The sequence below is a fragment of the Chelonia mydas genome, chromosome 23 (genome assembly GCF_015237465.2).
Source record: "Chelonia mydas isolate rCheMyd1 chromosome 23, rCheMyd1.pri.v2, whole genome shotgun sequence".
Classification (NCBI taxonomy): Eukaryota; Metazoa; Chordata; order Testudines; family Cheloniidae; genus Chelonia; species Chelonia mydas.
This window is the reverse complement of record NC_051263.2, coordinates 8,851,125-8,865,735: the sequence shown is the minus strand read 5'-3', so window position 1 is coordinate 8,865,735 and position 14,611 is coordinate 8,851,125. Positions and strand designations below refer to the sequence as shown.

At 47.5% G+C, this 14,611-nt stretch overlaps 1 protein-coding gene across 2 annotated transcripts; it reads right to left on the bottom strand.

Moving 5' to 3' along the window:
• Nucleotides 1-941: 941 nt before the first annotated feature.
• On the bottom strand, nucleotides 942-3,742 carry POLR1G (RNA polymerase I subunit G). 2 transcript variants are annotated; one of them, XR_006287263.1, is made up of 3 exons: nucleotides 3,442-3,742; nucleotides 2,721-2,859; nucleotides 942-2,060 (listed from the first exon to the last, which is right to left on the bottom strand). XR_006287263.1 is itself a non-coding variant. In XM_037884663.2 (3 exons), exons 1-3 carry the CDS (start codon nucleotides 2,999-3,001, stop codon nucleotides 1,394-1,396), a joined length of 828 nt encoding a protein of 275 aa, XP_037740591.1. In that variant the 5' UTR covers nucleotides 3,002-3,386; the 3' UTR covers nucleotides 942-1,393. The 2 variants fall into 2 exon arrangements, 1 of the variants encoding a protein (XP_037740591.1); XM_037884663.2 differs by lacking the exon at nucleotides 3,442-3,742 and adding an exon at nucleotides 2,980-3,386.
• Nucleotides 3,743-14,611: the final 10,869 nt, after the last annotated feature.

Genomic DNA, 14,611 nt, shown 5'->3' with positions numbered 1-14,611 from the left:
GTGTCCACATGGGAGTGCGCAGAGCCTGGGGAGCTGCTGAGAGAAGCAGCTCTGCACCCCACACCTCCAGCTTCTGCAGAGTCTGTTCCCAATCCCCTCTACCTCCCCCCACACAAAGTACTGCCCAGAACCTGCCCTGCCATCTGGCCTGCCACTCCTCCCCCCCACAACTGGGGTGACTGGCCTGGTCACACTCACCCCCAGCACCCTGGCCCAGCTTCCCAGCAGGCACATGGGCCCTGGGAGCCACACCAGGGCAGGACCTTCAAGGTAGAGGTCCACTGGCACCCAGCTCCCCTGCTAACACCCTTCTCCCTGTGGCCAGGGCACTAAGTGAGAAGCCTAGCAGGGGATGGGGAAGCTCCTCAGCACACAGGGCATTGATGCTCCCCCGGGGGGGGGAGGAGGGGCTCACTGAGCCAGGCCCCTGCGCCCCAGCAGCAGAAAGGAACGCACCAGGCACTGCCGCCCAATCCCTGGCTCTGGCACACCGCAGAACTCCCCTCCCCTCAGCCAGCCTCCATCTCCCATCCGGTCCCCTACACCTTCCCTGACAAGCAGGCAGGAGGCACTGAGGGAGGCCCATGCCCAGCTGTGCCATGCTGCCTGGGAGCTCAGTAAAGCACCGCCCCTGGCAGCTGGATAAATGGGGACATGAGCTGGGTGACTCCCCGTGACCCCCAAGCCCTAGCCCCAGGGCTGCTGGGGACCTCCCAGCTCCTGCAGCAGGAACCCTGGGGAAAGCCAGTACAAGGCACCAGACTCAACCCTACTTCCAGGGTGGTGGTGGTGGTGGTGCAGCACAAGAACAGGAATGGTTGGAGAGGTGGGGGTGCCTGGCCTCATGGGGAGCTAGCTGCCTTCTCCCCTCCCCGCCAGGGAACAGTCACTGGTGGTGAGGGGCACCCTACAGCCACGGCGCTGAAAGGAGACAGAACAAGTCCCCATGCGTACTTGCATTTATAACTGAAGGCAGAGACACAACACAACTCCCTGTGGCCCCTCCCAGCTTTGGCCAGGATCCTGCAGCCACCCAGGCGGCAGCCAGCAGGGTTCAGCCAGTACCCGCCACAAACACCAGGCGCACCCAGAGCAGCCTAGCCACAGTCGCCAGCTGGGGCCCAGAACGTGTCCTGCTCTGCCTGGAGCCACCAAGGCCTCCCCCTTATTCCTGTGGCAGCAGGCACTGCACTGGCACCGCTGGGTGGCCCTGGAGGAGCAGGGGGCCCAATGCACCCAGTGCCTATGGAGGGATGCTGGGACTTTAGAGGGTAGTCTGGGGCACCCCATATGAAGCTGGCATTCCCATCTCTGCAGCAGGTCAGAGCAGTGATGGGCCGTCCTCACCACACATGTCTTGAGTCAAACCCCTGGCCCCAGGCTTCAGACACATTCACTCCTGGGAGCACGCAGGCTCCTGCTTTATGGAGCTGGGGTCCAGCAGCTCGGCCTTGCCTAGCCAGACTGCCCCCTCCAAAGCCTCGTATTTGTGCTTCTTTTTCTTCTTCTTGTGCTTGGGGCTCAGATGCCCCAGAGTGGGCCCCTCTGCCCCCCTCAAGCCATCATCCTCCCCTCCGAGGGGTTCAGGGCCAGGATCACCACTCCCCCAGCCCCAGGGCTCCTCGGGAGGCTCCTGCTTTATCGACACCAGCAGCTCCACAGGCTCCTCTTTCACTCTCTTCTTCTTCTTCTTCTTCCTGGCAGACCCCAGCACATCTGTCGCTGGCATGGATGAGGCTGCCTCTGGGCATCGTTGCTTTGGGCTGCCCCCAAAGGGCAGGAAACGCTGCCGGAGGCCTTCTGGGACCTGGAGGGGAGGCCTGGCTGCGACAGCCTGGCCAGGGCTCCTGCTGCTGGGATCCCCAAATCTCTCGCAGATGCGCATGCAGCCGTGGAAGGAGGCTGCGCAGCAGAGCTGGCCAGAATGGGTGGAGGACGCTAGCAGGGAGGGACTGCCCAGCTCCCCCAAGGTACTGTGGATGTCAAAGACTCGCTGTGTCCCACCAAACTTTGTCTTCAGCGTCTGGAACCCGACCAGGGGCACAGCGCAGCCATCCAGGCTGAGGGGGAAGCAGGAGAACCTCAGGTGAGCCTTGGGCTGGAACAGCACCGTAACCCGGGGGCATGAGCTTCGAGGCAGCCTCACCCACAGGCCAGGCCCCTGGCTCCGTGCCCCCACAGCAGACTAGGGCTCAGAACTGGCTACTCTGTGAGTCCCAGGCTTTGCACAAGCCTCTGAAGGACCAAAGCCAGTACAGAGCTTGGGGGCAGAGGAGCGATCTCCCCACCTCACCGCGCCACAGTCCTGCGGGCCCTTCTAGGCTTCGCTCCCTACCCAAGGGAGAAAGCACTGGACAGGAAGGTAACAGGCCCCCACCAAGGGGCTTGGCATGCTGGATAGATTACAAGGAAAGCCACAGCACCCCACCCAGCCCCGCACAGGGGGGCAGGAACATCATCCTCACCATACCGAGGGGAAGAGTCTGGCCCAAGTTCACCCAGTGAATGACCACTAGACCCCACTTCCCTCCCAGAGCTAGGGAGGGAACAAGGGTTGCCAACCCTCCAGGACTGGCCTGGGAGTCGCCAGGAATTAAAGATTATGTCATGTGATGTGATGAAACCTCCAGGAATACATCAAACCAAAACCGGCAACCCTAGAGAGAACCCAGGCGTCCTGGCTCCCAGCCCCCCTCCGGCAGGGCCGGCCTGCCCCTCACCTGTCCGGGCTGAAATCAGCCGGCGCTCGGATCAGCCACAGCTCCTTGGAGGGGCCCCGCAGCTCCTCGGGGGCGAAGGGCGTCCCGGGGGCGAAGGGGCTCGGGGAGAAATCCGGGGGGCACTGGAACCGCGGCAGCTCTGCCAGGAGGACACGGTAAAGGGCGAGTTAGAGGGGCCCGGGGGGGGGGCTGCACAGAGAGGGAGCCCGGGACACCCCCCGACCCGACCCGACCCGGCCCCCCCCTCGGCCCCACTCACCCCCCAGCGCCACCCGCTCCATGCTGCAGGCGCCGAGCGAGCGGAAGAAGCCACGTGGGGCCACCGCTCCGTGGCCCCGCCCCGGCCGGGCCGACTCACTGGCCTGGCAGGGGGGAGCGCGATCTCCCCCGCTCTGCGCCTGCTGGGGCTTGGTACGGTCCCGGCCTGGACCATCCTTCTGGGCGGGGTGTCCGTCCGACCCCTGCCGTGTCCTCTTGGTTCAGCCCTCGGCAAAGTCTCCTGCCTCCCCAGCGGCGCGCGCGGAGGGAACAGCGCCGCCCTTGCCCCTAGCGGCAGTCCGCTGTGTGTGCAGCCCGGGAGCTCGCCCTCGCCCCTGTGGCCCCAGCCTGGTGCTGGGAGCTGATTAGCCACATCCCTCCCCGCGTCCTTTTCTTCCTGGCCGGACTGAGTTCCTCCCTAAGCATGGCCTGCAGGCTTTGTTCCTAGGCTATGAAAACTCACCTTGCTTGTGCCCAGCGTGCAATGCAGCTGGCTCTGGGGCAGAGCCCTGGCCTCTTCCTCATTTCCCACGTCTTATCTCCGCTGTGAACATCTTGTGTTTGCTTCCAGGGCCCTGGTACAAGTGTTCAAAAGCCAACTGAGCAGGACCCCAATAGAGACACAGCTGCTCAGGGAGGATGCCTTCTTTACAGTTAGGTATCGAGACCTGTCCATCAGCCAGCTTTTAATGCATTTAATGTGGGCCGTGTTCATGGTTTATCATTCTAGTTTTTTAGTCTAAATGTTGTGCAGCACCAGGTCAAACGCCTTACAGAAGAGAGCAGATATTATGTCAACACTCTTACCTTTATCAACCAAACTTGTAGTCTCATCAAAAAAAGATGTCAGGTTAGTCTGACAGGATCTGTTTCCCATAAACTCCTGTTGATGGGCATTAATTACAACACCTCCAGGTCTTCATTAATCGAGTCCCATATCAGCCACTCCATTATGTTGCCTGGGATCGATGTCAGACTGGCAGTCCTAGAATTACCCAGGTCATCCCTGTGACGGGATCCCCGGGGTGCAGCCTGGGACTGTGGGACAACTGTGCCCCCTTGTCCCTCGCAAAGCATTGTGAGAGACAGCCCAGGCTGGAGAGATAAGCAGCAAACCCCTCCACGTGCTGTGATTACCCCACACCCAGCTAGATTGCATGAATGCTCCCAGAGCCACTCATGAATCACACAGGGAAAGGTACCAGCCAAAACCCCCTAGCTCCCAGGCTTGTACCTCAGGAATATACTGTCTTGCACTGCTCAAGATGAGCAATGCAAATTTATTAATTGGTTCACTACTTCATCAATGGAAAGTGGATGTACACCAGGTTTTGTAAATCTGAGCAGATTTACCAAACACTTCAGGCAAACTCACTGGTAAAGATAATCAGTAAAACAAGTTTATTGACTACAAAAGATAGATTTTAAGTGATTATAAGTGATAGGCAAAAAGTCAGAGGTAGTTACCAAAATAAAATAAAATAAAATGTAAGCAGGCAGTTTAAACTCTCAGCCTTATTAGCCTGGACAACATCTAGATTAAGCAGTTTTTCTCACCCCACTGGATAATGCAGTTCATAGTCCACAGGTTTCACCCTTGAAACCTGGGCCAGTCTCCTCTGTTGGAGTCTTCTGAGTGTCCTTGTTGCAGTGTAGGTGTGGGAGAAGGAGAAAGGCAAAGCATGGGGCCTCTGTGTTCTGTTTTATACCCTCAGTCCCATGTGTTTGGAGAACACAAGTCCAGGCATGTCTCATGGGCATTGCTGAGTCCCCGGGCAAGGTTGAGCAATTATCCTAGGGTGGGCTTGTGCAAGTAAGGCTACATCTACACTACAGCCAGGATCAATGCTCTGAGATCGATCTACCGGCAGTCGATTTAGCGCAGAGGTGGGCAAACTTTTTGGCCCAAGTGCCACATTTGGGTGAGGAAATTGTATGCAGGGCCATGAATGTAGGGCTGGGGCAAGGGGGTGGGGGTGAGGGTGGGAGTGTGGGGTATGGGAGAGGGGGTGGAGTGCAGGAGGGGACTCAGGGCAGGGGGTTGGGGTGCAGGCTCTGGCCTGGTGCCACTTACCTCAAGTGCTCCGGGGGGGCAGCAGCACGCAGCAGGGCTCAGGCAGGCTCCCTGACTGCCCTGGCCCCACGCCACTCCCGGAAGTGGCCAGCATGTCCGGCAGTGGCTCCTAGGGCTGGGGTGGGGCAGGTGGCTCCGCCGTGCGCAGCCCTCTCCTGTGGATACCACCCCCAAAGCTCCCATTGGCCGTGGTTACTCGTTCCCAGCCAATGGTAGCTGCGGGGGGAGGTGCCTGCAGGCAAGGGCAGCGCACGGAGCCCTCTGTCCCCCCTCCCCCAGGGGCTGCAGGGATGTGGTGCTGGCCGCTTCCGGGAGCGGTGCAGGCCCAGGGCAGGCAGGGAGCCTGCCTTAGCCCCATTGGGCCACAGGCGAGGCTAGCAATCCCACGGGCTGGATTGAAAGCCCTGACAGGCCAAATCTGGCCTGTGGGCCATAGTTTGCTCTCCCCTGATTTAGCGGGTCTAGTAAGGACCCGCCAAATCGACAGCAGATCGCTCTCCAGTTGATCCCTGTACTCTACCTCTGACAAGAAGAGTAAGGTAAGTCAACGGGAGAGTTTCTCCCATCAACACCCCACGGTGTAAACCCTGCAGTAACTCAACCTAAGGTACGTTGACTCCAGGTATGTTATTCACGTAGCTGGAGTTACGTAGCATAGGTCGACTTACCGGGGTAGTGTAGACATAGCCTTAGTCATTGCATTGTAGCTCCCTTGCTGGACAATGGCTGTTGATGGTTGTTTGACACCTGCCCGGGCGTTGGTTACTTTCCTTGCTGTTGTCTCTGGAGAGCTAATATACGGCCAATTCCCCAACTTACAGCATGTTTTACGCACAACCATACAACACAATTTCATAACTTCATATGCACTAATGCTATACATAGATAGAACAGTGACTTTCACCAGATCATGACCTTTCTCCTGAGACCTCACATGGCCTGCTTTATATGCAAGATCACAATTATATATAAATGAGGAACATGCGGGTTACAGGGTGCTCCCTCAAGGCACAGAATGTCACAATCCCATTTACCCTTTGGCACAGCATAGTTTTCTTCCAGTCTTCTGGAACTGCCCCAGGGCTCCAAAATTGCCTCAGCCAATGCTTTTAGGAATCTTGCATGCAAATTACCCAGACCTACTTGTTAGAAGAAGAAGGAACAGGTTGATCCAGAGGCGGATAGGAGTACAGGCTTTTTTATGGCGATATTTGTTCCTTTAGACCCAATTGTTTAGTAAGCACTGGATTAGTTACAGCACATTTTATGCATTTGAGTTAGTATGTAAATGCCTACATTTGCTACAACATTTAAAAAGCCTTTATTAAGTAATAGAAACTTTTATATTAGGATTATATTTATCCCTTTTGATTGATTACACCATTATGCATATTCTATACATATTTTTATTTTGAAAATATATTTTTTTGCAGTAATTTGTTGCTACAAGTTTTTTTAAGTTGCAGTTTTTAGGGGAGGGAGGAAGGGGCCATGACCCAGGGCTCGCTTCTGTAGCTGGGAAAGGAAAGGAGGAGGAGAGAACACTTCTTTACCCAAAAGGTATTTTTTAGATTTTTACATTTTTTAATGCAGCTGCAACACTTATTAACTTTTAACAAGGAGAAGGGAAGGGAAAGGGGTAACATTATATTTACTGAGCAAAGGAATACTGCGTGCCTGTGCCTACTTCCTGATACCATGCCAGCACACTGGTGGTTTTCCATGTCTTTACTTAACCCTTGCATATTTTAACACTCCCCCACTCTTTTTAAAGAAGGGCCCAGGCTCCCTTCCTTTTTGCACACTGAATGGCAGGGCATTCAGGCTGGAGGCCCTGGCTCGAGTTAGCCGGTCCACTGGTTATGCTATGAGGAGAGAGAGAAGGCAGGTCATAAAAGGGGTAAGCCGCTGAATTTACAAATACAGCTTTTGGGGAGGTTTCAGAGTAACAGCCGTGTTAGTCTGTATTCGCAAAAAGAAAAGGAGTACGTGTGGCACCTTAGAGACTAACCAATTTATTTGAGCATGAGCTTTCGTGAGCTACAGCTCACTTCATCCGATGAAGCTCATGGTGCCACAAGTACTCCTTTTCTTTTAGCTTTTGGGGAGAGGCTAAGGCAGCACATAATTTTAAACACCCCATAAACATAATTAATAGCATTTTTACAACAGGAGTAATATCACCAAGAAAACGAATGGGTGTCCATTAGGCCTGTCCGAAGGGCACCAGCTACATTAGTCCAAGTACAATCAGCAGGCAGTTTAGTAGCCAGTTGGAAGGCATTCCAAGATTTTTAAGACTTGAGTCCAATATTTGGGCCACCCCCAGAAACACTGCTTCTTCTTCTTTGACAGGGTTAAAATTCTGTAACACCATTTTGGAGTGTATATTTTAAATGTGTCCAGTTGTTGGCAGTTGCAGCAAGCTGCCCCTACAGTGTTCATGTGCTCTTGTTCATATCATGAGTATATTGAATATTTACAGAGAAATGACGTATTGTCCAAACCAGCTTGACCACTTGGTATGGAATTGGGTAATGCACTGGTTCAATTGTCCACAGCAATGAGTGCCACAGATTCATTTATGCACTAAAGTTTCGATGGGAGCATGTAGATATGTGTAATTGTGCCAGATGCTGGTGCACTAGTACTTTTAAGTGTTATATTACAGAATTGTGCAGGATTTTTATCACAACACTTTATACCCCATATACATTATACCTAACTGTTCATCCCTCGCACAGGTTACTGGGTTTGCTCCTTTATGGCCATTGGGGAGGGGCACATTTAAATATTTTTTTGAACAATTACTTAATTGAATTATTGTTTATTTTACATTTTATTTTTTAGTGAGGTTTTTTTTATTATTTTTATAGGGCTTATGGGGAGCCCCTTAGTTGCTGTTTTATTTTACTGCAATTAGTATTCAGGTGCTAGCTCCCCTAGTTGAGCATTGTGCATTTTTATATATACTTTTGTTTTTTAAAAGTTAGCTTCTTAAAGCTATTTTTACCCAAGTTACAAGGTTTCCTGTTTATTGAGTTAACTGCAGGTTTACCTTTGCCACCTTTTTTTTTTCATTGCAATTGCAGATAGTTGCTGTGCCCGTAGTTCATTGATTTGTTGTTGAAATTTTACATATTGGCTTATTAATTATTTAGTTAGTTACCCAATGGTTCCCCAAATTCCATACACCCAACCCTGTGGTTCCTACTGCCCATAATTTCTTTTGCAGCAACCAAACCATTCTGTGGGTTGCACCGCCCATCCATGTAAGGTAACATTCTGCAAAGTGGTTAAATTGTTATATTCCCAATGTTCCAGGGGAGACTTTATGCCCAGTCTGGTATGTACATAACTGCAAGCCTAAGGATTGTTCTTTATGGAGGTAACATTATGATTACACCTGGTAACACCACACCTCAACTGTGGAACCCCATAACCCAAAGACCCCTGGAGACCAAAGGGTTATATGCTTTTGGGGCCCTCCGTGACAAACCACATGTCCAGATGACTGTGTTTCCCACTGTTATTTATTATGACATATTTTAAAGGAATACTATGCAATATTTTTTGATAAATTAGATTTTTTATTGGGATAGTATGTAGTGTATAAATTAAAGTGGAAATCCTAACATTGCTAAATTTTCATGGGGGATTAGTAGTAGTTTTTCCACGGGTAAATCCTTAAAGTTCTTCCCTGCTTCATTACCACCACTTGGGGGTGTAACCGTTCATGCGTTTCCTTCTTTTGCTACTTTACATTGCGAGATCTGGGCAGGGTTTACAATGGTGACAACTGTAATTAGCAACGATCATTCCATTCCAGGCTAGGGAATTTTTGGTTTTCTTATTGTAGGTTCACCTGTAATATGCACGTAACAATATATATATATATATTTTTAACCCCTATTTTGTGCCTTTTTATTTGCATGCAATAAACCCATTTCCATCTTTCATTTTTTGTTTTTAATAGCAGCAGGCTGGGCCCCAACCGGTTAAAGACTAGGTAAGGAACCCTTTATTTAGGAACTGGGAATGGATTCTTGTTATACCAATAAAATAAAAACCAGCAGGATCTCATTAAAGGGGAAAAGGCAAAATACCACATTTATTGTGAATACAGAATCATAGTAAGCAGTTAGTTATAGCTATAACATTCCATTCAATTTCATATTTATTCACACACACACACAGACAGGTTCTCCAAGGTTTTTATCATAGTTACCAGCCTTAGAGTTGCTCGTGCCAAGCCACTGGCCAGGTGGCCTGGACATGAGGAGGGAGCAGGGCCTTGTCATCTGATGCTCCTGGAAGTTGGTTTGCAGAATCAGACCCCAAAGTTCTCACTTTCTAGAGTCCATTTTTATAGGAATGTCTTCCTATGCCAATCTATGGGAATTGCTTCTTCATGCTGTTGCTGAATCAATCAGCAGATAGCACATTCCTGACGGCTCCGTGCTGCTAGATGTTATCTTGTTCTTTGGTTCTCCCATCCTTGAGGCTGTTGGGTGGATTCCAGTCTGCCCTCCGGGGATCCTCTGGTTATTTCCACTCGACGCCTTCTTCAGCCGATGGACACTGGATTCTTAGGCTGGCACCTCCCTGATCATTCATATATTATCCACACCACGCATCCATCCACATACATCCTCTATCTCTATTTTAATCACAATTGTTAACAAAGGGACATGAATACAACAAAAGGGCGGAGAGTCTCTGGGTGCTGTTTCTATTGTTACAGAGTATTGCTTTGAGTCTGTCTCTGTATGAGTAAAAAGAAAAGGAGTACTTGTGGCACCTTAGAGACTAACCAATTTATTTGAGCATAAGCTTTTGAGCATAAATTGGTTAGTCTCTAAGGTGCCACAAGTACTCCTTTTCTTTTTGCGAATACAGACTAACACTGTTACTCTGAAATCTGTATGAGCAGTTGTTACAAAGAATTGCTTTGAGAACAGACTCTGTCTTAGAATGTACTAACACAATTAGCAGCTTGCAAGTTTCACACAGAAAGGGAGAGAAACAGTACCAAAAACCAAGAGACCTCTTAATTAGTAATACCCTGGAATTTAAACTATGGGGAATCAAAGTCATTTGTGATTTTAATACAGAATTTCTTTAATATGATCCAACATGCTCCTGGAATGCGGTACATTACTTGATTCCCCCCGTTGGGTAGACTGTGCTTTTTAGGGAGGTTATACCATGCACTAATTTTTGCTGCTATATGCATAATTTTTTTTTTGTACAATAATTTACCAAAATAATGGTAATAAGACAGGTTTCAGAGTAACAGCCGTGTTAGTCTGTATTCACAAAAAGAAAAGGAGTACTTGTGGCACCTTAGAGACTAACCAATTTATTTGAGCATAAGCTTTCGTGAGCTACAGCTCACTTCCTCGGACGCATACTGTGGAAAATAGAGAAGATGTTTTTATACACACAAACCATGAAAAAATGGGTGTTTATCACTACAAAAGGTTTTCTCTCCCCCCACTCTACTCTCCTGCTGGTAACAGCTTATCTAAAGTGATCGCTCTCCTTACAATGTGTATGATAATCAAGGTGGGCCATTTCCAGCACAAAACATTCCAGGTTTTAGAATCATAGAATATCAGGGTTGGAAGGGACCTCAAGAGGTCATCTAGTCCAACCCCCTGCTCAAAGCAGGACCAATCCCCAATTTTTGTCCCAGATCCCTAAATGGCCCCCTCAAGGATTGAACTCACAATCCTGGGTTTAGCAGGCCAATACTCAAACCACTGAGCTATCCCTCCACCCCCCAACCCACTCTCCTGTTGGTAATAGCTTATCTAAAGTGATCACTCTCCTCACAATGTGTATGATAATCAAGGTGGGCCATTTCCAGCACAAATCCAGGGTTTAACAAGAACGTATGAGGAACAGTGGGGGGGGGGGGGGGGGGGGGGGGGGGGGGGAAGAAGTGGAAATAGGTTACTTTTTATAATGACTCAACCATTCCCAGTCTCTATTCAAGCCTAAGTTAATTGTATCCAATTTGCAAATTAATTCCAATTCAGCAGTCTCTCGATGGAGTCTGTTTTCGAAGTTTTTTTGTTGAAGGATAGTCACTTTGAGATCAGAAATCGAGTGACCAGAGAGACTGAAGTGTTTTCCGACTGGTTTTTGAATGTTATAATTCTTGACATCTGATTTGTGTCCATTTATTCTTTTATGTAGAGACTGTCCAGTCTGCCCAATGTACATGGCAGAGGGGCATTGCTGGCACATGATGGCATATCTCACATTGGAGGATGTGCAGGTGAACGAGCCTTTGATAGTGTGGCTGATGTGATTAGGCCCTGTGATGGTGTCCCCTGAATAGATATGTGGGCACAGCTGGCAACGGGCTTTGTTGCAAGGATAGGTTCCTGGGTTAGTGGTTCTGTTGTGTGGTGTATGGTTGCTGGTGAGTATTCGCTTCAGGTTGGGGGGCTGTCTGTCTGTTGTCTTGATTATCATACACATTGTAAGGAGAGTGATCACTTTAGATAAGCTATTACCAGCAGGAGAGTGGGGTGGGGGGGGGGGGGGGAGAAAACCTTTTGTAGTGATAAACACCCATTTTTTCATGGTTTGTGTGTATAAAAACATCTTCTGTATTTTCCACAGTATGCATCCGATGAAGTGAGCTGTAGCTCACGAAAGCTTATGCTCAAATAAATTGGTTAGTCTCTAACATGCCACAAGTACTCCTTTTCTTTTTGATAATAAGACAAAACAGCACAAAACACACAACATAATTTTTGTTGTGACCGTAGACCCATGGTGTTCTGGGTTGTTCTTTCACTGGTGCTAGACTACCCACAGTATTTGAAAAAACAAAATAAATACGCCCCCCCCCTTTTTTTAAAATAAAAACAAATTTTTTTTGCCGACTGCAGGAAAACAGAAGAATTACCTTTATACTTTTTGTTTTATAGGCAGGCCAGGATTTTAACCTTAAAGGGAAAGGATGAATTATTCCACTATTCATTTTTGAAATTCATGAAGTTGTGTACCTCATTTTCCCCTTTTATACAACAGACCAGGTTTGTTTATTTATTAATTGCAGCTCCTTTGTGCTGCCATTTATAGGCAGTCTTTTCCATCCCCTATTAGCTAGGTGATTTACATTTACATAAGCGCTGTCTGGCTTGCTTTTGGATTCAAAGCTATTAACAGCTCAGAGGCTCGGTCTTAAAAGGGACAATTTTTTACCAGAGTTTTGATTACTTTTTATTTTTAACTTTTGCTTTTAAAACACACAGCCATTAGAAAAAGAAACACAGCCTATTGTCAGGTTTCAGAGTAGCAGCTGTGTTAGTCTGTATTCGCAAAAAGAAAAGGCGTACTAGTGGCACCTTAGAGACTAACCAATTTATTTGAGTATAAGCTTTCGTGAGCTTCATGCATCTGATGGAGTGAGCTGTAGCTCACGAAAGCTTATGCTCAAATAAATTGGTTAGTCTCTAAGGTGCCACTAGTCCTCCTTTTCTTTTTACAGCCTATTGTGGCTCTTTTTGGAGCCTTAATAGAATTTTAAATACATAGCATGTTTTGTTTGCGGTTTTTTTTTTTTTACCCTTTTTATAATATGTACTGCACATATTTTTGGAAAAAGCACACCCCCTTTACAGTTTAACTTTACAACATTATATTAGCCACATTAACTTTTACAGAAGGTGTAACTGCTTTCCCTGTGCCCACAGAGTTCTTATGCACCCCCACTAAAGCAGCAGTTTGATTACTCAAAGCCACCCCAAGGCTCAGTGTTTTTAACATTGCCTGCTTATACATTTTACCCCCCCCCCTTTTTTTTTATGTAATAAAGGAGGTACACTGTTTTTTATTTATTTATTTTTGGGGGTGCAGTTTTTAGCTGCCATTTATTAAAAAAAATTAGAATTTTTTCCCATTATTTTAGTTCTGGCTGCTCCAGCCAGGAACATATTATCTGGTTCTTATTTTAAAATATAATATACTTTATAAAAAAACATGGAAGTACCCAAAGGGCTAAATGCTAAATACTACAGCCACATTACACTATTTGCCCATGTCTAGCACAAAGGTCTGTCAGTGTTGCAACTTTGAATGAGAGATTGAAATGGAATTTTAGTGGCATTGATTTTTTTTTTAATTTAAAAATAAATCCAAACCAGTTTATTTTAAACCTACAAACAGAATTTTATAAGCCATGAGTGCTGGTTTAGGTCCTTAAAACATTATATAAAAAGATTTACACACAATTTTTTTTTTTTTGCTTACCACACCTTGCACTGCTTTTATTATTTTTATATAATTGTATTTAGATTACATTTTTATTTTGTACAATTAAAGATAGTCAAGTTTTACGAGAAACCCCTTACATTTTTTCAGTGATTTTGATGAACTTGTTTAATAATATAGATCCGGGTATTGGGCCGATTGCTGCCTGCAGCAATTTTTTAAGAGACCGTTTCCGTGGGGAAAGGTCCCATTTCCCCTAAGAATAGCTGTAAAGGCTCCTGGGGACAAAAACATAGTGGTAGTAGTGGCCACTTGATCCGCTTGTATAATTGATTTAATTACCAGGGTTTCACCCAATGTGACTGTACCGACTTGCACATATGTTTACATTTACATAACTGGGATTTTTAAATTACAAAACTTTTTTTTGTGTAACACCATAACTGTTACTGTAACATTTTTACAACTACCAACCATTTTTTTTTAAATTTTGTAGTATCATATAAAGGCTACTTGTAACTTTTTGCTTACTTTAAATTACTTACCTGTGCATTTAATTCTTTAAAGTGGTATATTTTGCTTGTAACAGCTTAGCTACCAAGTACAATCCCTGCAACTCAGCTGCCTTACCCTGTGCTTCCTTTATGTTGGGATTGTTTAAAGAAGCAGTAAAACATTTGTTTCCATGGTCACCCGTTGACCTTTTACACACACACAGATGGGGACAGACAGATTCACAGACACACACAGAGATGGATTCTCTCTCACATACCCCATAGAGAGGGAGACACATGAAGGATTCTGACACACACACAGAGGGAGACACACACTGATTGTGTGTGTGTGTCTCTCTCTCACACACACACAATGTCTGTGGGTCTCCCTCTGTGTGAGACACACAGATGGATTCTCTCCCAGACACACACACACAGGGAAACACACACACACACACACACAGAGAAGGGTTGTGAGAGAGACACACACAAAGAGGGAAACACAGAGAGGGATTCTTTCTCTCACACACACAGATTCTCACACACACAGGGGGACACACAGATGCATTCTCTCTCACACACAGGGAGGGAGACACATACACAGATGGATTCTCTCTCTCTCACACACACACAGATACATAGAGAGTTGGATTCACACACAGGGGTTCACACATTTCCCCCCACCACCACAGAGAGGGGAAGGCATACGAGAGAGACAGACACACAAGACGGGAGAGAGAGAGAGAGGCATGCAGTGATTCTCACATGAGAGAGAGAGACACACACACAAGCCATACACAACAGATACACAGCGTTTCACGGACACTGGTCAC

Bases quoted from the DNA above. Each gene is read 5' to 3' on its own strand.
- POLR1G (XM_037884663.2), bottom strand. From the start codon at position 3,001: ATGGAGCGGGTGGCGCTGGGGG. The intron at 2,860-2,979 runs GTGAGTGGGGCC...TCCTCCTGGCAG, and splicing joins GGAGCGGGTGGCGCTGGGGG to AGCTGCCGCGGTTCCAGTGC. The intron at 2,061-2,720 runs GTGAGGGGCAGG...CTTCCCCCTCAG, and splicing joins GCTGATTTCAGCCCGGACAG to CCTGGATGGCTGCGCTGTGC.